Raw genomic sequence first — 20728 nt, 5'->3', positions numbered from 1 at the left:
ATTTTCACTTATACAACTGTGACCTACATTTTATGGAAGTACAATTTCAGCAGTATACCCTTTCATTTTAAGTAAATAAAAGAAATGGAAGTGATGTTTTGTAAAAATTGTTTGTAAAACTATCATGATATTATCTTGATTTTTCGGTAAAAATCATTATATATCTTGATACAATTTTTTTCAATTAACAGTATGCATCCTTAAAAATCTTGAATAATTCTGTTTAACAGTGTTCTCAATACTGACTCCACAAGCCCTTATAAACCCAAACATATCATTTTATCATCAGTCACAAGTGCAAAAAAAATCTTAACCAGGAGAAAAAAAAACCGTTAAAGTGTTTGCATTTTGAGATCTTTTTATTTTAAAGATTTTTATATTTATTTCTATATATTATTTTAAGCAATCTTTCTACATAAATTTGTGGAAAAATTGCACCTGAGATAGTTTGATTCAGTACTGTAAATATTTACAGTAAAACTTGTCCAATCTGGATGAGAGATGTTGTGTATTCCAAAATATTGTCTGACAATCTTAACTTTAAGTTCCTTTTAATAATTTCAATTCTTTAAAATGTCCTTTAAAACCACTCTTATTTCTATTTTGGCCAATTCCCATGGACCTCGATAGTGTGTAGATTAGACAAGTTTTACCGTATAATGATAAACGCTAACTAAATCTTAATGACTCTCTCTTCTTTAGCTTCCTCTCTTTGTTCGCCATGTAATCTTTGCGTACAGGACTGAGTCTCATTTCCAGAATGTTTTTAATTTTTTGCACTATTTCATGAGCGATATCGTCATCAGTTTCAAAATCATGATGTTTATAACTGTCTTTATCTGTAAAGTAGGTCAAGCGGAACATCGATTTCCCTGGAATAAAAATTAAAAGATATGTTTCTAACAGTGGTGAATTATTTATCATCTGCTCCTAAAAATATTTGCATTTTCATACAAGTTATGACTATCAACATGAATAAAAATAATGTGCCAAAATTCCACAAATTAATGTACAGACATCATGAACATTTTCAACATTTTTTGTTACAAAAGCTTGTACACTTTGACCCTCTTACAGTTTGAAAAGTCCAATACTCCTTACCGTTTGATTTTTCCTCTATGATGTCTGCTGATGCTATCGTATCAGCTGGATAAGTAGCAGCTTTCTGTCGTAGGAACTTGACCGAGCCCTTTGTACCTACTGGGTCTATTTCTACCTTCTCTCCACTTATTCCTACAATAGAGACATTGAATGTCATTCAATTTGCAATATTATCTTTCTCTTCCTGATAAACTAAATTATAGTTTCTCAGTAATACAACCTGCATAAAATTGTATGTATTATGACTAAAATAATTGAATTTCCAATTCATAGGCAAAAGCCATTTAAAAAAAAATCCTTTTTTTACTTGGGCTAAAACACTTGAAAATGAAATCATAAGTCTCTTTAATTCTATCCCTTTCACGTCTCACCTTGTAGTAATATAATCATCATTGTATGATACCAAATTTGACAATGTATCTGATCAATCATTTTGCAGTAGTATCTCCTTACCTAGCTGGACTTCTGTGTTAGTCCTAAGTCTGTGCATCATGTTGACTATGTAACTCCCTACCTAGCTGGACTTCTGTGTTAGTCCTCAGTGTGTATCATGTTGACTATGTAACTCCCTACCTAGCTGGACTTCTGTGTTAGTCCTCAGTGTGTATCATGTTGACTATGTAACTCCCTACTTAGCTGGACTTCTGTGTTAGTCCTCAGTGTGTATCTTGTTGACTATGTAACTCCCTACCTAGGGCCATCCTTAAAAAATTGTTTGTTTGGAATTGCCGCCAGAAGGGTCTCAGACACAGGAGGGAGGGAGGGAAATTATCATTTTTTTAATTGAAAACCTAATTTTAAATAGATCTGACACTTTATTTCAGTGTTTTGTATGGTGCATGTGATACATGTAATGGGCAAAAAAAATTGATTAAATAAAAAAAAAAATCTTCCTACTTTTGGTCAATAAATTTTTTTCAGGAGGGGGCATTTCAATGAGGCGGGAGGCAATTCCAAACAAACTATAATTTTATTTTGGCCTAGCTGGACTTCTGTGTTAGTCCTCAGTGTGTATCATGTTGACTATGTAACTCCCTACCTAGCTGGACTTCTGTGTTAGTCCTCAGTCTGTGCATCATGTTGACTATGTAACTCCTTACCTAGCTGGACTTCTGTATTAGTCCTCAGTCTGTGCATCATGTTCACTATGTAACTCCCTACCTAGCTGGACTTCTGTGTTAGTCCTCAGTCTGTGTATCATGCTGACTATGTAACTCCCTACCTAACTGGACTTCTGTGTTAGTCCTCAGTCTGTGTATCGTGTTGACTATGTAACTCCCTACCTAGCTGGACTTCTGTGTTAGTCCTCAGTCTGTGTATCATGTTGACTATGTAACTCCCTACCTAGCTGGAAATCTGTGTTAGTCCTCAGTCTGTGTTTCATGTTGACTATGTAACTCCTTACCTAGCTGGACTTCTGTGTTTCATGTTGACTAGGTAACTCCTTACCTAGCTGGACTTCTGTATTAGTCCTCAGTCTGTGCATCATGTTGACTATGTCACTGCTTACCTAGGTCTACTTCTGTGTTAGTTCTCAGCCTGTGTATCATGTTGACTATGTAACTCCCTACCTAACTGGACTTCTGCGTTAGTCCTCAGTGTGTATCATGTTGACTATGTAACTCCCTACCTAGCTGGACTTCTGTGTTAGTCCTCAGACTGTGTATCATGTTGACTATGTAACTCCCTACCTAGCTGGACTTCTGTGTTAGTCCTAAGTCTGTGCATCATGTTGACTATGTAACTCCCTACCTAGCTGGACTTCTGTGTTAGTCCTCAGTGTGTATCATGTTGACTATGTAACTCCCTACCTAGCTGGACTTCTGTGTTAGTCCTCAGTGTGTATCATGTTGACTATGTAACTCCCTACCTAGCTGGACTTCTGTATTAGTTCCAGTCTGTGTTTCATGTTGACTATGTAACTCCTTACCTAGCTGGACTTCTGTGTTTCATGTTGACTATGTAACTCCCTACCTAGCTGGACTTCTGTGTTTCATGTTGACTAGGTAACTCCTTACCTAGCTGGACTTCTGCATTAGTCCTCAGTCTGTGCATCATGTTGACTATGTAACTCCCTACCTAGCTGGACTTCTTTGTTAGTTCCAGTCTGTGTTTCATGTTGACTAGGTAACTCCTTACCTAGCTGGACTTCTGTATTAGTCCTCAGTCTGTGCATCATGTTGACTATGTCACTGCTTACCTAGGTCTACTTCTTTGTTAGTTCTCAGCCTGTGTATCATGTTGACTATGTAACTCCTTACCTAGCTGGACTTCTGTGTTAGTTCTCAGCCTGTGTATCATGTTGATTATGTAACTCCCTACCTAGCTGGACTTCTGTATTAGTCCTCAGTCTGTGTATCATGTTGACTATGTAACTCCCTACCTAGCTGGACTTCTGCGTTAGTCCTCAGTCTGTGCATCATGTTGACTATGTAACTCCTTACCTAGCTGGACTTCTGTATTAGTCCTCAGTCTGTGTATCCTGTTGACTATGTAACTCCCTACCTAGCTGGACTTCTGTGTTAGACCTCAGTCTGTGTATCACGTTGACTATGTAACTCCTTACCTAGCTGGACTTCTGTGTTAGACCTCAGTCTGTGTATCACGTTGACTATGTAACTCCTTACCTAGCTGGACTTCTGTGTTAGTCCTCAGTCTGTGTATCATGTTGACTATGTAACTCCTTACCTAGCTGGACTTCTGTGTTGGACCTCAGTCTGTGTATCACGTTGACTATGTAACTCCTTACCTAGCTGGACTTCTGTGTTAGTCCTCAGTCTGTGTATCATGTTGACTATGTAACTCTTATACTGATGACTTGTAAGTGAGTCTGCAATGGTCGACAAGTCTCCTTCTCTTTCATCTTCCACTTCCCCTCTTGTACCTGATCAGCAAGTAACAATGTCTTTGTTTCATTTGAGTAAAATTCATCAATTTCATGAAAAACAGACAAAGAAAATCAATTATTTTTTAAAAGTCTGTCGATAAAGAGATTTTGCACCAGTTATATGTATATTTTCATTGATTACATTCTTTGGTTAAGAACTGGTATGCTGCAAATATCAAATAAATATGTGTTTTGTCACACTACTGGTAAATAACTCCAAAACCAAATGTAACACAGAAGATACTTACTGTTTTCCCTGACAAGACAGAACTCGAGTGTGTCCATGCTGGCCAGAGTAGCATCCAGCTCTAATGACACCCCAGGCTCACTCTGTTTCTCCATATTGTACTGCTGGCCTGCAGAGGAAATTCAGATTACTACCATTTTTACTCAGTGTCTAATAATATTTTAATATGAATACTTACAAGAACAATTACAGTTAACATGAATTTTTGTCATAAATCTTGTCCTTCGTTAGTCTGTGTTTAGTCCAAGATATACAGTGCTGTTTATGTGTGTAATGTATAAGAGAGGTCACCTGGTCTTATTTTAACTTTCCTCCTCTTGAGTACTCTCTGTAGAATTTCTCGGATTGTTGTATTCATATTTTCTACTTGAAATTTGTTAAATCCTCTGTTTGGAACATGTCTGAAAATACAAAAAAAAAATCACTGGACTTTCAGTCTTTGATATTGAGGCTTTCGTTCTTCTAAGAAAAGAACTGTGTGTAGCTTGTAATATTGATGAGTGATGAGTTAAGAAGATATCTGATAAATAAATTCAATCTCTCATTACAAGACATTGTAAGAAAATTTCTATGGTAACTTTTTTTTTGGGGAGGGTATGTCTTGATGAAAACTATCTGAATTCAGTTTTTTGTCAGATATTGAATTTATTTATCCTTTAAAGGTCAGTTACCAGATATGTCATTGTATCAAGAAAATATTATTTATCATAAAACCACATTAATTGTGCTGACATACTTTAGTCTTGATTATATATTATGTTTGGTAGCTTTGATAATATATTACATTTAGTAGTTGTAGATACACATTTACTTACACAGTGACAACGTGAGTGGAGCGGTTATTGGCGGGAGGGGGAATATCCTTCTCTACCAGAGCCAGCTTAGAGAATCCAAACTTAGAGACAGGTTCTCTATTATCCAGACTGGGGAAATCTGTGTCTACTTCACCATCGTCTTCAGCGATGTGAAGGCAGTACATCTCTATGTTCTCACTACAAAACATGAACACTTATATAAGTACATCTACTAAATTATCATATTTAAAAGTTCTCAGATGAAGAACATAAATCTAAAGTACAAATCATCTCTGCCCATTCAAACATATTTTAAAAAAAGAAAAAAGTTAAATTCAAATGTCTTACTTCAGCTTTGGTTCTCTTTCTTCATTGGTGTATTGCCAACAAATTAAACCAATCAGATCTTGAATTTTAGCTGTTGCTACAACAATAACTGTGATTGGATATTCCCTCATTCCTGGTGGACACATGGTTAAAAAGATGTCAATTTTCTTAGATAGAGTCCCCACACTTGCCTAAAAAAATACAAAATTATAGGGGGAAAATCGACAAAAGGCATTTATAAAGACATAACATCTACAGAGACATTTGAATTGAACTGCTTGTAGTATAATTACACTGCTTGAAAGATGAAATAAAAATATAAGATCCCTAAATAAATTTTCAACACACCCTTCCATCAAACTTTGCATATTCAAGGAATGGGTTTTCTCCTAGATTGGCGTAGTTCTCTATTTGCTGAGACAGTTTGGAAGCTTTTGAGAACTCCCCTGGGTCTGAGTCTGGGTACGGCAGTGACTTCTTCTCAAACAGATGACCTTTATCTTCAGCTTAAAAAAAAAGATACAAGATTTTCTTAATTAAATATCAAAATAGATATCCAATATTTAAAAGTACATTGTAATTACATGTATTTGTTTGCAGAAAACAAATATTACACCACAATGCATATGAATGATTATGAAAGTAAAACTTCCAGACGAAAAGAGCAAAGAGTTTTAAATATACGCCATGGATGTCACATACATTTACAGGAGGCAGTTAACTAGTCAGTACCTGTGTAGTCTGATGGACAGTCACGCCAGGAGATATTTTTGACTTTTCGTTGACTTTTCTTCTCCTTCTTTAATCTTTCCAGTCGCTGTGCAGTGTTGGATCTTAATCTATGTCCTGTCAAAGTATGTTGTTAAAATATATATATCATCAAAAGTTTTCTTAATTATTAATAAATTATACGTCTTTCTAAAATCTTAAATTATTACAGGATTTAGCTGAGGAAATGAAAGCATACTTGCACATCAAGAAAATTATTATCTATGCTTAACTGTAAGGTAAATGTCATCATACTAAGGTGAATTTAAAAGAGGGAAAAATGACAGACACTTAATTACCAAGTTATTGGTAATTAATACGTAATACAAAAAACAGACCATATCCCATGTCTGGAAGAATGTCATAAGAAGTAGAAAGCTCATGATCTGAAAACTCTGTTCCACTGTCAGTTAAGGATCCATCAAGCCTAAAAAATTATACAAAAGATGCAAATTTTGGAAAAATTAGAAACATACTTTATCTAACTCTACATTTACAGGGAGCAATATCCTTGCAAATGTAGATAGAACAGGGAACAGATCCCTGTTTACATCAAAGCTTGTGGAAAATCACAGATTGTATACATGTATTATCAAAATGTAATACCGTAAATCTGGAAATTTTTTACTGTAGACAAATTATTAGCAAATCTGCGCGTGCGTTGCATTCACAAAAATATTTTTCTTAAAGATAAATGATCAACTCAAATAAAAAAAACATTGTTTAATATACAATTATGGACTCTTTCGGTGATGAATATGGTTTGTCATCTCTGTAGTAATATGTCATGTTTTCCTTTCCGAGTTTTGTTTTGTAAGATGTCCAAATGTTTAAAAATAATCCTGAAATAGGTTTGTATAATATTTTTACTGCTCAGATACGCAGCTTGCTGTGGCCATTGCAACCATTGTTTACAACATTGTTTGAGGTATTGATTGTGATGTCACAATGCTGTTGCATGTGCACGGACCCTCCGGTGAATACGGCCCCAAATCCAGTGAATATTTAGTGTTATGAACTGTTTGCGCTTGTAAAGATTATATATAGGGAATATAGACTATATAATAATATGCATTATGTAATTTAATATTAACTAACGACGTTTTACAAAATGATTTTATTAAAAAGCTAGTAAAAGGTAACATTATTTTCTATAATTTATTACATGCATGATTTAATTAATAAAATGTTATGAAACCTTACACAGTTAAGATCTTTTATTATTTTTATCTGATTATAGAACATTGGCATTGCTTTAGATTGTATGTACGTATGTAACTTATAGACTTTTAGGAAAATTTTAAGTGCTTTCTAATTTGAGCACCAATGACAATTCGCAAAATTTGGAAACAAAAAAATTAATCAACAGCTTTTTGACCCAGCTTCACAAAAATAAATTGACGTAAAATTCCAGATTTACGGTAGGAGCTAGTTTCATACCTTGACAATTTTTTAGTATCTCTGTTGGCTTCATCATTCTCAATAATTAATTCACACATGCCAGTATCATCACTTGTTATAAATGAATTACGTATATGAGAGAGTAAAAAGGCTGCATTGTCCATCATCGCCATGATTCTGTTAATTTGTGAAATCTGTTTTGGTACTACAATTTCAGCTCAATCTGTAAAGACATAAATAAATGTTTATGCTAAAATGTCTGTAAAATGGCACATTTATAATTTTTACAAATAGAGAACATTAAAGATTTATTGTTATAATATATATAACCCAAAGAGTTGGCAATTTTATCAATCAATTGAAAATAGCGAGAAAATGAGCTTCAAAGAGTGACAGAAGTGCTTGCTACACTCACTCCCTTAATCACTGCTCGGATTAATGCCTGTTTCCAATTTTTTCTCTTTATTGATAACATTTTCAATTCTCCTAGTATAACCCAAAAAGAAATACATGTACTCTGCAGCTTTATTAGAGCGAACATGGTGGGGTTTACTTGTATGCACAGAAGGTAAAATGATAAAACTAATTTCCAAAAAGTATGTCGTGTTTAAAATTATACTAATAATTATCAAAAGATAATCATCTGAGTCATCTCTTTTCTTTTTCATAGTATATTTAAATGCAAGTGAAGATCCTCTGACAGTTTCAGGCTTTCATATAATTAAATAAGGCAATACATTATTCAGCAGCAAAATAATGAAACCGCTCTTATCACTGTAAGAAAATGGCATTCAAAAGAAAATCAAACGAAGTTCGGACAACAAACAATCAGAATATCATACAATAGATCATGCATTCGTATCCCATAATTTAATACAGAATAAAGAGGTATAGAAAACAGTCATCACCTTCCTGACATAGCTCTTCCGTAATTAAAGGTACAAAAGACAGCTTCCCTCATCTTGATCAAGAAAACGTTTTATAATTTGACATGCAAGATTGGTATTATAGGTATCAAGACAACATGGATGGGAAAAAAATGTGCTTGCAGACAATTCACAAACAGCGTGGATGTTGAAGTAATTTGAAAAAAAGTGAGAATTAATGCCTAAACTTTTGGCAGTTACATAGTAAGAGACCCACGTGTTTGACAATAACCCTCACAAACGTCATTCTACGCAGTGTCACTCCACTTTTTGTAAACATTGTAAATGCTTCGTTCTTGTAAAAGGCACTCTCCCATACTTGTTCTATATACAGCAGAACAGGAAATCGGGAAAGAATCCTCTGTTTCAGTTGTTGTCAACTAACAGCCTGTAATACTGGATATTATTTAATTCTACATAGTTTGTAAAAAAAAACTTTCATACTACATTCAGACAATCAGATATAAAATCTTTGTCATTGTAAAACTCCTTTTTTAAATACATGCAGTGTGCATAGTGGTTAGACAGACATCTTGGCCCAACGACACCTCAGCCTGTTACGACTGACACCTTGGCCCTGACAGGTCGGCTCAAAATTATTGACACATCAGCCCGCATTAAAGACACCACGGCCTAAGTAAAATTTAGTGACAAAAAAATTAATCCAGTGTCTGAATTAAGGTTATTATAAATTCATTCAATTTTTAAAATAACTCTTCCTGATGATTAAACGATTTTCTTCATAAAAATCAAATTGGGAAGAGGGAGAGGTCTATGATATCATTTAGAACTATGTAAGTCCTTAACCCGCATCTCACTCTTGTGGAAGTGCGATATATATGCTTAGTAATATTTTATTCCGTTAACGTAGTAGCATTTCTTTCTTATGATTAAATGAATATATTACTATTATAAAAATGTATGTTGTTGTATCATTTTGCATTGTTTCCCTGGGGATTTGAAACAAATGGGATATGCCATTTATATAATGATGATTTAATAATGATTTATCTGTGAAAAGTAATGGACTACATGTAAACATGTTGGTAAATTTTCTTTTTGGCTTGGGAGGTTAATGCGAGAATGAGAAAAATGTAGTTATATGAAATATGAATACAATATGGTTGTATCAAGTAATTAACTTTCATGAATGTTTTCAGAAGAAATGTTAAAGAGTCCTCTCATAATTAACCTATCATAAATAATTGCCAGTATATTTGACACACACTTGACACTCCATTAAAGAATGTGTCTTGGCATTTTCTTTGTTAATGAATTAGCACCTTAATTATGTCTTCTCATTTTGATTATACTTGTAGATAATATATAGATGTAGATGTATATAGCAATGTCATCCGCATTTTTTACTTCATTAGATAAATTTACATGCTTGATTGTTCTGATGACGACCGTCACAGGTCGAAACCGGTCAACAAAAGAAATTTATTGCTGCATTCTCACGAAGTGTTGTTGATCTGTTTTATACTTTTAAGTTTATAACTTTAGTTACAGACCCTATTGAATACCTTTCGGTATCCACACGTGAGAATCTTCCACAATTTTAACCTCAAGGTGTTGGTCTTTTCTTTGTTTTGTAGATAATAAGTTAGAGCCTTAGAGGCATTTTCTTTATAATTTAGAAGAAAAAATGATCGTTTTTATTTTTTTTGCTCAATATTATATTTTATTTAAATCCAAATTCTGGAATAGGAAATATAATATATTTTGCATTGAAATTTAGCTCAGGCCGAGGTGTCATATAGATTGGCTGACCTGTCTGGGCTGAGGTGTCATTGGGCCGAGATGTCCTTGGGTCAAGGTGTCTGACATTCGCAAAGTGTAATGAGAGAGATGCAGTAAATATTCAGTGCTCTAGATATTTCATTATTTTTTTTTAACATATGAATTTTTTGGCAGGATTTGCATCATTGTGGATGAATATGTAAATGCTGAAAAAACAACATGAATCTGCTTCCTCAAAATTACAAAGACTTCCACTCGGCTGAGTATTGGGAAAATTTTTTCAAAAAGCGAGGAACAAAGGCATTTGAGTGGTATTTTTCTCTTTTTATCATTATTACCTTATGATAAGAATAATAATGCTATGTATGTTTTTTTCTGTAATTGCATCATTGGAACCCACAGGTTTTCTCTCTGTTACACTATTTTCATTCAACCCGTGGGAGAATATAGTGTAATGAAGAGAAAACCCATGGTTTCCAATGATGCTGAAAATTGTGTAATATTTTGAATGTAATTTAAAGAAAGTCTCATTACTATTATAGATTTTATTTGAAATATATAAGGAGCCCAAATTTATAAATTGATGATTAAATGATCCTTGTTAATGATGAAGCTGCCCAGTGAACAAAACAAATTTTTTTTAGTTTTGATTTTTAGCATCAAAAATATAAGGTTGTTGATACCTTTGTAACACACATTTTATTTTTACGAATTAGCCTCACTTCTAGCATATGTTCTGCTCTAGGTATGGAGAATATCCAGAGCTTTGTGGAGTTCTACATAAGTACGTGAAGACATCAGACAAGATCCTGGTAATCGGTTGTGGTAACTCTGTGCTGAGTGAGAATCTGTACGATGTTGGTCACCATGACATCACAAACATCGATATCAGCGACGTGGTCGTGCGACAGATGATTGACAGAAATAAGGCACAAAGACCGGACATGAAGTACATCAAAATGGATGCACTCAATGTAAGGTGTTATTTTGTTAAATTTATATTGGATGAGGATATGTTTATAATAATTTTTTTAGAAATTTTATTTTACATTTGAAATGTGCTTTCTGAACTTCATACGAATAGAATAGATAATGTTTCTTGCATAAAGAGTGAGAGTCTTCTATCATTGTAACCCCCCATGGATGATCTTATCTTTTACTTGTCATAATGTTAAGAATGCTATGTAATTGACAAGATCACCCATCGGTGTCTGATGATGAAGTAGACAATGTGTGACAAATTGAGTTACTTGCATGTAGTATTAACCTGTTTTTGTCCCCCACTTTCGCGAAAGCGAGGGGACATTAAATCTCATTCGTCTGTCTGTCTGTCCCTCCGTCACAAAAACTTCAACCTTGCCATAACTTTTGATTTAGTGGAGCTATGACTTTCATATTTCACATGTGTATTCCTTGTGAAAAGATTTTTCTTTGAGTACCACCAAATTTGACCTTTTTACGTTGGAGTTTGACCCACTTTTACACAAAATTTTTTAATTTTTACTTTAGCCATAACTTTTGAATGGTAGACTTTTATATTTCACATATGTATTCGTTGTGGAAAGACCTTTCATTGGATATCAACAACTTTGACCTTTTGACCTTGACCTTGGAGATTTCCGTACTTATGAAAAAACTTGAACCTTGGCCATAACTTTAAAAGGGTAAGGGCTAGGATTTTCATACTTCACATATGTAATACTTGTGAAAAGTCCTTTCATTGGATAACAAGAACTTTGACCTTCTGACCTTGACCTTGGAGTTTGGCCCACTTTTTAAAAACTTTAACCTTGGCCATAACTTTTGAAGGGTTAGGGTTAGGGCTTTCATACTTCACATATTTATTCCTTTTCACAAGACCTTTCATTGGATAACAGGATATTTGATCTTCTCGGACCTTGGCCCTCGAGTTTGACCTACTTTAAAAAAAAAAAACCTTGATCATAACTTTTGAAGGCTAAGGGCATTCATACTTAACATATTTATTCCTTGTGACAAGACCTTTCATTGGATATCAACAACTTTGACTTTGACCTTGGAGTTTGACTTACTTTTTAAAAACTTTAACCCTGGCCATAAATTTTGAATGGTAAGGACTAGGACTTTCATACTTCACATAAGTAATGCTTGTGAGAAGACCTTTCATTGGATGCCAAGAACTTTGACCCTTTTACCTTGACCTTGGAGTTTGACCTACTTTTCAAAATTTGGGTACCAATATATTTAATTTGCATTTAAGAAAAGTTTAAATTTCACCTTGTTGCCATACAGGGTCATCAGTGTTTCACAAGCGCATCTTGTTCCTTTTAACTTTTGATTGAGAAGAGATAGGGCTTTGATATTTGACATGTGCAGTACCTATGACAAGATATTTCCAAGCATGCTATGATTTCTGATTCCTTGATGTTGGCCTTCACGATTGACCTTATTTTTAAAAAAATTAACTTTGGTGATAATTTCTAAATGACATATGATAGGGCGTTCATATTTGACATAACACCCACAAGGCACCGAAAGCGAGGGACCACAATTCTTTGAATTTGCTTGTCTGGTTTTCAGATGGATTTTGAAGATTCCTCATTTAGTGTTGTCTTGGACAAGGGGACATTAGATGCCCTAATGGTCGACGACTCTGATGCTGTGACTAAAGACATCGATAAAATGTTCAGTGAAATTGGACGAGTACTGAAGCTGGGTGGTCGATACATTTGCATTTCTTTAATGCAGGACCATATATTGAACAAAACTCTACAGTATTTCCCTGAAGTGTGAGTTTCTCTTAAGTTATTGCACAAAAATGAGTTATTGGGAACTACGCATGTTGGTTGTTGAGAAGTAACTCTGTGCTATAATGAATTTCGGATGTTCTTAATTGTAACTTTTATTGCATATATTTAATCAGAACATTATTTTTTACTAGTACTACTAAAATAAAATCTCACTGTTAACAGGAATTCACAAGACTATAATTGTTAATTAAGAGAGAGATTTACACAAGCCAAATTTAGCCCTGAGAATAAGAAGGGTGTGTATTATGGATTATATTTGTAGGGGATGGCCTGTTAGAATTCATAAGATAGAAACAGAGAATTCTGAAAATACGGACAAAGATTTTACTCTACCTGTGTTTGCTGTTGTGTTCACCAAATTCAAGAAAATGCCAAACATGAAACCAGTAAGTAAAGGAAACAAAATTTGACATTGGTTAAAAATCATGAGATTTTCTAACATGTTGTTAGCATAATTTGTTCTTCCATGTAATATTTTTATTTGGTAGATACTTGAAATAAGCAGCTCTGAAGATAAAATCAGTCGATATAACTCTGTAGATGAAATGAAGACTCTGATCAAAGAGGTGCAGTATTATGCCATGATTAGACAGAAACTAAGTAAGAGGTAAGGGAAACAACTCTATATTAAAAAAGGAAAACAGTGTTCACCTAAAAGGATTATGTATACAAAGGGAGGCTGTGTACTCCTTAATGAATATGACATAATTCATCAGACATGTTCATATAGATCCTGTAAACTCCAAAAGTACATGTATAGAAAGGAAATAAGTTAATTAAAAAACATCGAAAACTCATAAATTCATTAATGAATGCATTTTAAATAAATATATCACAAAAAATCCTAATTATTTATCTGAACACTCTACATGAGAATATTTATACCTTAAATAAAAAAAATTACCTGTAATTGATATAATGTTACAGATGACCATAAAGATCATTACCACTGAATATTACGGTTTATCTAACTTCTCAGAAGTAAAATTGATATTATAGGAACTTGTACGGTGAGCAGGTTTCCTTGACCCTGTTCACATCCTCATCATCAGAACCTCGGTACACCCTTCATATCGTGGATGTTCCAGAGACAGGCCTCAGGAAGTTCGCCATATTTATTGTTCCTCAGGGGAGGTAACTTGAAAATTTTATGAAAATGAAGTTTCTTGTAACAAAAATAATACTTTATAGCTGGTATTAAGGCCAAAAAAAATTAATAAATTGTTTCTCAGGCCAAAAAAATCTAAATTCAATACGGCAGGCAGGCTTTTTTTTTTTTTTTTTTGAAGCAGGATGTAGTCTACACCTTTTTTTAAAGTCATTTGTTCAATAAAATGATGATGTTCTGTCTATTTTTCCATTATTTTCTAGTCATAAGAATTTTTGTTGTACGACTATGTCAGTTAGACTTAGGTCAATACGAATGTTTTAAGTACGAGTTAATCTTGTGTGTTTATGCCGCCATACTGCTCGGCAAGTTTATTTTCTACCTGTCAAACGCCTGTAATCCACGGTGTAAGTAGTTTAAAGTCTTGATACTTTGTTTATTCTTTAGTTAATATCATCCTACACTTGTTTGTTTAATGTCAACTATGCATATTTACGCAGTTCTGCATAATTTACAAATGATATTTTGCCATGTGCTTAGAGTATGGTGCGCTATTTATGTCATCGTTTAAAGTCATTAATTAACAAGTCTGTATTTGTCTTAAAAATATATTTTATGAAAGAAATTTGATATTAATGATAAAGTTACAGTTAGTTAATGATGTTTAGAGATTATACTTCTAATTTGTTTATATGATATGAATCCTGTTTTGAGAAATTTTTCTATGGAAAGCAGTACCTGTCATTACTTGCTATGGTTTTTTATTCTATTGTAGCTTTTTACCAACACATCACACATAGTGATACACATTTGTGCACATGCACACTTGCACAGGGTTATCTATCTGTCAAATAAAACTTTCTAACGGATCTGAAAGACTTCTTATTGTGGCAGAATAGATGATATCTACTAACTCTTAAGTTTTGTTCTCTGAAATTAGTGATAATATATATTCAACTTTAAATAATGTTATTCCAAACATTTATTTAAAAGTTAACTTATAAAATACTGTAGATTTAGAAGAAAGATATAGTTTTTCTAATAAAAATGTCTATCTTAACATTTATGAAAAGGGCAATAACTCGATTTTCTTTTTCAACTTGGAAAAATAGAAAATTGGGTTATTTCCCTTTTCCATATGTCAATAAAATTGATCAATGCGGCTGTTTTTGAACTGATGCGGCTGCGCCTGAGAAACAATTTATTAATTTTTTTTGGCCTAATGTATATTTTATATGTATATGTGCAATGGTATTATAACAGAATAGATAAACACTTTTGTTTGAACTATTCAAAGATGATAATTATTGAGTTGTAATTAAAAAACATTTTGGTTCTAAACTTCTGATATCTGTATTAAAAACAGAAGATTACTGTTTATTTAGTTCTGATATCTCAGAATCTAACTGGTTCTTTGATATCCTGATTTAATAGAGAAGCAGACTGGTTGTTTGGTTCAAATATCTTTAATTAATTGATTAAAAGTCTACTAACTGGTTCTTTGATATCCCTGTTTAATAGAGAGACAGACTGGCTGTTTGGGTCTGAGGAGGGGAGGAACCACTTGGCTAAGAATGCTGGTTTTGAGCGGCTAGTGGTGGTCTCCTTGAGTAGGCACCACTCGTACTCTGACATGGACAGTGTCAAGCATGAGCTGTCCTCTAAAGTCATGGAGCTGGCACCACCAGGGTTCAAAGATGGAGTACAGGTACAAGACAGCATATTAAGATTTATAAGGAGAAGTTAAGTTTTAAATGTTAGTAATGCAGAAAGTTAGACAATATTTGAAAATTGTTACCAATGAATAAAATGGTATTACTTAAAAATATGGATTGGACTATCTCATAAATTGAGCAGCCATCTGGCAAAAGAAAGGGAAGAATTATATAGGTATATGTATATTAGCTTGAAAAAGATATCAGACATTTAATATAATTCCATTAATTCACAAAGTATAATAAACATAAATATACTTTTATATATAGAATGCGAAGATTTTTAAGAGCAAATATCTTAGAGGTGCTCCTAAGGTCTATGCATTGATGCTTTTCTGTTCACACTTATTTTACAGATCCCCTTCCTGTCCCTGGGAGAGGACATTGGGAGCCGCACGGTGGTGTGCGAGGGTCACAGTCAGCTGAGTGGCGACTACGTCGTGGAGGATGTGGCAGCTGATGGCGGTCAGATATTTAGGCGACTCATCTTTACTTCCTGTCCAAACGTTATTCAATCAGAGGCCAGACTAAAGCAAGGTAGCTCTTCATCTCTGTCAGAAATCTCAAAGCAGTTTTTATCACAGCAACATTGATGTTAAATATGAAAATTGCATACTTATTATGTGTCCCAAATGTCCAAGTTGTCCATCTTCAAATCATTTCAAACTTATACTTGGGAATTCCCATAGCGAAACACGGATATTCTTTCCATAAAATTGGAAGGGTACCCGTCTGTTATCCTTAACTCCTTCTATACAACTGTATGAAATTAATGAGACTTTCATCTTGTGCTATTTAGCAAAAAATGACTTCTGCTGTTATACTCAAATGGGAAGACGGTATCATTTTGTGAAATCAGTCCTCACAGTACCTCTAGTTTTCATTTAAATTCTTTTTTCCGTATGAATTTTTTTGTGTTTTATATTGTGGGAAAACGTTTTTGTTCACAGAGACAAAAAAGAAGGGCAAAGGGAAGAAGAAACATACCATAGATCACAGTTACCTAGCCAGTCAGTACTATGTGGCTATGGTTGCAGGATTGGGATTTCTCAAGTCTGCTGTAAATAAAGATGGTGAGTTTGAAGTGATTTATCGAAGCATTAAATGATATCATGCACACCTGTGAAAATAGCTTCTTTGTTAAATAAGATATGGTTTCTGTCTCAGAGAAGTTAACCTGCTCGTTGATTGGTCTTGGAGGAGGGGGGCTGCCAAACTTTCTACATCAGTATGTACCTCAGGTAAGATAACTCTTAACTGGTGTCACTGTGCTCCATTTTGTGTGGAAAAATGTTTTAAACATTATTTGTACCGGGATGGCAGGCAAGAAGCTGAATTCCTTTACTAGTTAAAAAAAATGGTTACAGATTGCAATGTTGTAGTTTTTTTTTAGTGAAAGAGTTTATAAAAGATGAAAAATTTTGTTACTATTAAGGCCCGAAGACCTCGTTTTATTTTGTAATTTATAAACACTGTAGATTGAGATAGATAGTGTGGATATAGACCCAGAGATTGTAGAGGTGGCTAGGAAATGGTTTGGATATCAAGAAGATTCGAAACAGAGGGTTCATGTTGCTGATGGGATAAAATTTGTACAAGATGCAGTAAGAGAGGGTATGTGCATGTAGCTTTAAAAACAGTAATTAAAATATTCTTGCAGGGGGGGGGGAGCAAGACTTCTCCCCCCCCCCCCCCCCCAACACACACACACACACCATATTTTTTTTTTTATATAAAAAAAGATCATATTTATTTTCACCTGTCAGAAGACTGACTTTTGTCTGCTCAGTATCTTTGCTTGACATGAAGATCTGCATGATGTATTGAAAACTCTTGCTTTACAGATGCATTTCTAACTTTGTACACTTGTACTTTCTAAGAAATAGATAAACCTTTTTGATATAAAGGTCAAAGGTTGAAAGATCAAGGGACATGAGAAACTATTGCCCTTTCAGTATTTTGTGATCTGACATCAAACTTGGTAACTTTGCAACCCTTTTGAGACGTAATCTGTTTCCACAGACATTCAACATTTAAAATTAATCCTTTTCAGTGGTATTTTTAGTATTGCCACACAGGGGGGCAGAAATGTTGCTAAAATATTTATTGAATTTACTTTAACATTTGACTTTAAATTAATAACATATATATATATATATATATATATATATATATATATATATATATATATATATATATATATATATATATATATATATTTTAAAACAGTATCTATAGAAATATGCATTATTCTGTAAAAATTTATGTTTTTTTTATGTGTTGCTTTTATAGGACAGAAGAAGGACCTCGTAATCCTAGATGTGGATAGTAAGGATAGAACGGTGGGCATGAGTTGTCCTCCCCTGCCTTTTGTAGCCACATCTTTCCTTTCTACTGTCAAAGACTTGTTAAAAGATTCAGGTAAGCTAATTTAGGGGAGGAAAAAAGTCAGTTATGTTTTATTTCTGCTAATTTTCAAAAAGGAATGAAATCCTCAATCTTTATTTATTTTTCTTAAGAATTTCATGAAAAAACTCTTAATTGAAATATGATATTTGATAATGTTTTGTTTTATTATAAGGTTTACTGATGATAAATGTGGTCTGTAGAGATGACAAACTGAAAAGTCAGGTTTTCCATGATATTATGGAAGTATTCCCATGTGTGTATACTAAAGACTTCTCAGATGATGTGAACACAGTGTTGTATGCCTTACCCTCTCAGCCTGTCCTACCTGACCCCATAGAGAAAACGGACACTGGGGACAAGAAGAAAGGGGGATCAGTGGACCCATTAATTAAGACTGTTAGTGCCAATGTGAAAATGTTACAGAAGTCTATAACAGAATCTAACAACAAAGTGGACATTGACCTTGTAGAAATGTTAGATGGGTTGACACTGGTGAGCAGATGAAAACTTTAATGTTGGGAGAAAATACAGATTTTATATTTGAGATTTCTTTGTTTTCATTTAATTTTAGAAGGTTCTCAGTTTGCCATTTGTAGTGGACTGGAGAGAAAAATTTTACTTCTGAGTTATCTCTCTTTTGCTGAAAACGATGGTAATTGGGAAATAATATATATACAGACTAGTACATGTATAGAAAATATTTTTTGGGCAACAAGACTACTACAGAAAGAAAATTTATATTTTGTTATGTTCAGTTTAGGTATTTTCTATTGATGATGTGACATTATCATTATGCAATATCAGTATAAAAAGTAGACAACACTATTAAATACATAAAGTAGTGCTTCCATGTCGATTTTGATGAATGGTGTTGTCATGGTTACTAAATTAGAAATTTCTCAGAAATTCCCTTAAAACGCTACTAGCCTACTCCTTCTACAGTTTTGGTCTGATTTCAGTATTACTTGGCACATAAGTAGACTACACTAAGATACATAATTTAATGCATTGCTTTTTGATTTCGATGAAGGGTGTCACTATGGTCACTAAAATTAAAAATACTATTCTACCTAACCTTCAGTTTTTGCCGGATTTCAATAGAAATTGACACATGAGTAGGCTACACTAAGGTACACAATTCTATTTATTGCTGCCTGTTGCAGAGTTTCAAATACAAGTGCTTCTTTTCTTTTGTTATAGGTACAGACGAGTAGAGCTACAGTCTCATCAGAGACTTCTGGTATTTAACACAGAGTTATCTGCCTTTGATCAGCTTCTGATAATGCTGAATCTCGAGAACATTTTCCTGGGGTAAATGGCTGGTACCTTTAGTATTTTGGAAATGAACACGGTGTTAAAATAAATGTTAAAAACATTTTCATTATTGTAAACAGGGGTCCTTAAAGATGGCGTGCCTCACATTTTGCCTTATATGGTATAGATAGAATACTTTATCGTTTACTTAGTTTTTACATTTTTTCTATCAAAAAATCGTCAAAATTCCTAGTTAGCAGACTTTTTTCTCCATATATGTCTCACACTCTTTTTTTAGTGCGGTTTTTAAAATAATCCACGGTGATTTTATCAACTTGAATCATTTTTCTTTAAGTTTTAAAAAAGTAATTGAGCGAAGACGAAGAACGCGTTGTACTAATTACGTCGGAATATTTAAAAATATCTGAAACGTCAAGGAGGTTAAAGTGTCTTTTGTATGTAATAAAGGCGATTCTACTTTGAGATTTAATCTTTTTACTCCCACAAGGTTAACCTTTTAACAGAAGTGACGTCAATATTTTATTTTTGACAACTATTGTGAATTGGAATCTATTTAAATAGTTTAATAGCTTGTACATAATTACAGAGAATACACAATGAAGAGTAATTTTTTAGTCAACAACAGATTGAACATAGATTTATCTGCTTCTTAACATACTTTTAAATGTGTCCTTTTCTGAGATCGATCCATAGATTTATGGATTTCACAGAGAAGAATATCAACCTAACACGAAGCTTTTCTGTCGATATACATGTACAGTGTACACTGTACATGCATGTATGAATTGGCCAATTCAAATTGTGTACTGTACATTTGAACTCATAATATTAAAATTAACAAAAAATGCAATAAATACATTTACACCCAGGTTAGCTTCTGTATATATTTCTAAATTCGGTCTTTTACAATAATTTAATTCTTTTGATCAGTAGCAAGAATTGCTGCCTGCAGCTACTTGTTGGTGGACCAATTGTAAAGTAAACTGAATTTCAGAATGGACTTTGGCTGTAAATATAAATTGTAGTTTGTTGAAATGAAAATATATAAATAGTGAAAACTGGTATAATTTTAACCCTTTTAAGTTGATTTGCAGTACATGTATATTTTATATATATATATATATATATATATATATATATATATATATATATATATATATATATATATATATATATATATATAGTTGTTTGTGAGTCAGTTTGGATGGGAACTGTAAATTTCTAGTTGTATTCAACAC

General features: G+C 33.4%; 2 protein-coding genes across 5 annotated transcripts; one reads left to right on the top strand and one right to left on the bottom strand.

The window, feature by feature from the left end:
- Window positions 1-440: 440 nt before the first annotated feature.
- Window positions 441-8466, bottom strand: LOC134246550 (target of rapamycin complex 2 subunit MAPKAP1-like). Of its 2 annotated transcripts, none has more exons than XM_062728936.1 (12): window positions 8434-8466; window positions 7565-7748; window positions 6463-6551; window positions 6089-6202; window positions 5705-5862; window positions 5378-5547; window positions 5051-5227; window positions 4527-4636; window positions 4237-4344; window positions 3851-3985; window positions 1102-1233; window positions 441-872 (listed from the first exon to the last, which is right to left on the bottom strand). In XM_062728936.1, the coding sequence occupies exons 2-12, from the start codon at window positions 7696-7698 to the stop codon at window positions 670-672; spliced, it is 1530 nt and encodes a 509-aa protein (XP_062584920.1). In that variant the 5' UTR covers window positions 7699-7748; window positions 8434-8466; the 3' UTR covers window positions 441-669. The 2 variants fall into 2 exon arrangements, with proteins under 2 accessions (XP_062584920.1, XP_062584921.1); XM_062728937.1 differs by lacking the exon at window positions 8434-8466 and adding an exon at window positions 7941-8001.
- Window positions 8467-8537: 71 nt separating this feature from the next.
- Window positions 8538-18759, top strand: LOC134246549 (eEF1A lysine and N-terminal methyltransferase-like). 3 transcript variants are annotated; one of them, XM_062728934.1, is made up of 14 exons: window positions 8538-8619; window positions 10369-10505; window positions 10940-11168; window positions 12754-12962; window positions 13246-13369; window positions 13472-13590; window positions 13983-14117; window positions 15613-15799; window positions 16163-16343; window positions 16757-16879; window positions 16974-17047; window positions 17285-17420; window positions 18099-18227; window positions 18388-18759. In XM_062728934.1, exons 2-14 carry the CDS (start codon window positions 10414-10416, stop codon window positions 18717-18719), a joined length of 2070 nt encoding a protein of 689 aa, XP_062584918.1. In that variant the 5' UTR covers window positions 8538-8619; window positions 10369-10413; the 3' UTR covers window positions 18720-18759. The 3 variants fall into 3 exon arrangements, with proteins under 3 accessions (XP_062584918.1, XP_062584919.1, XP_062584917.1); XM_062728935.1 differs by having other exon boundaries at window positions 8555-8655; XM_062728933.1 differs by having other exon boundaries at window positions 8557-8743.
- The last annotated feature ends 1969 nt before the right edge of the window (window positions 18760-20728 follow it).

Source organism: Saccostrea cucullata, unplaced genomic scaffold (genome assembly GCF_032062105.1).
Source record: "Saccostrea cucullata isolate Sc308-1 unplaced genomic scaffold, CSIRO_AGI_Scuc_v1 ctg29, whole genome shotgun sequence".
Taxonomy (NCBI): Eukaryota; Metazoa; Mollusca; class Bivalvia; order Ostreida; family Ostreidae; genus Saccostrea; species Saccostrea cuccullata.
Note: the sequence above shows the minus strand (reverse complement) of the source record. Positions and strands in the feature narration are given on the sequence as shown.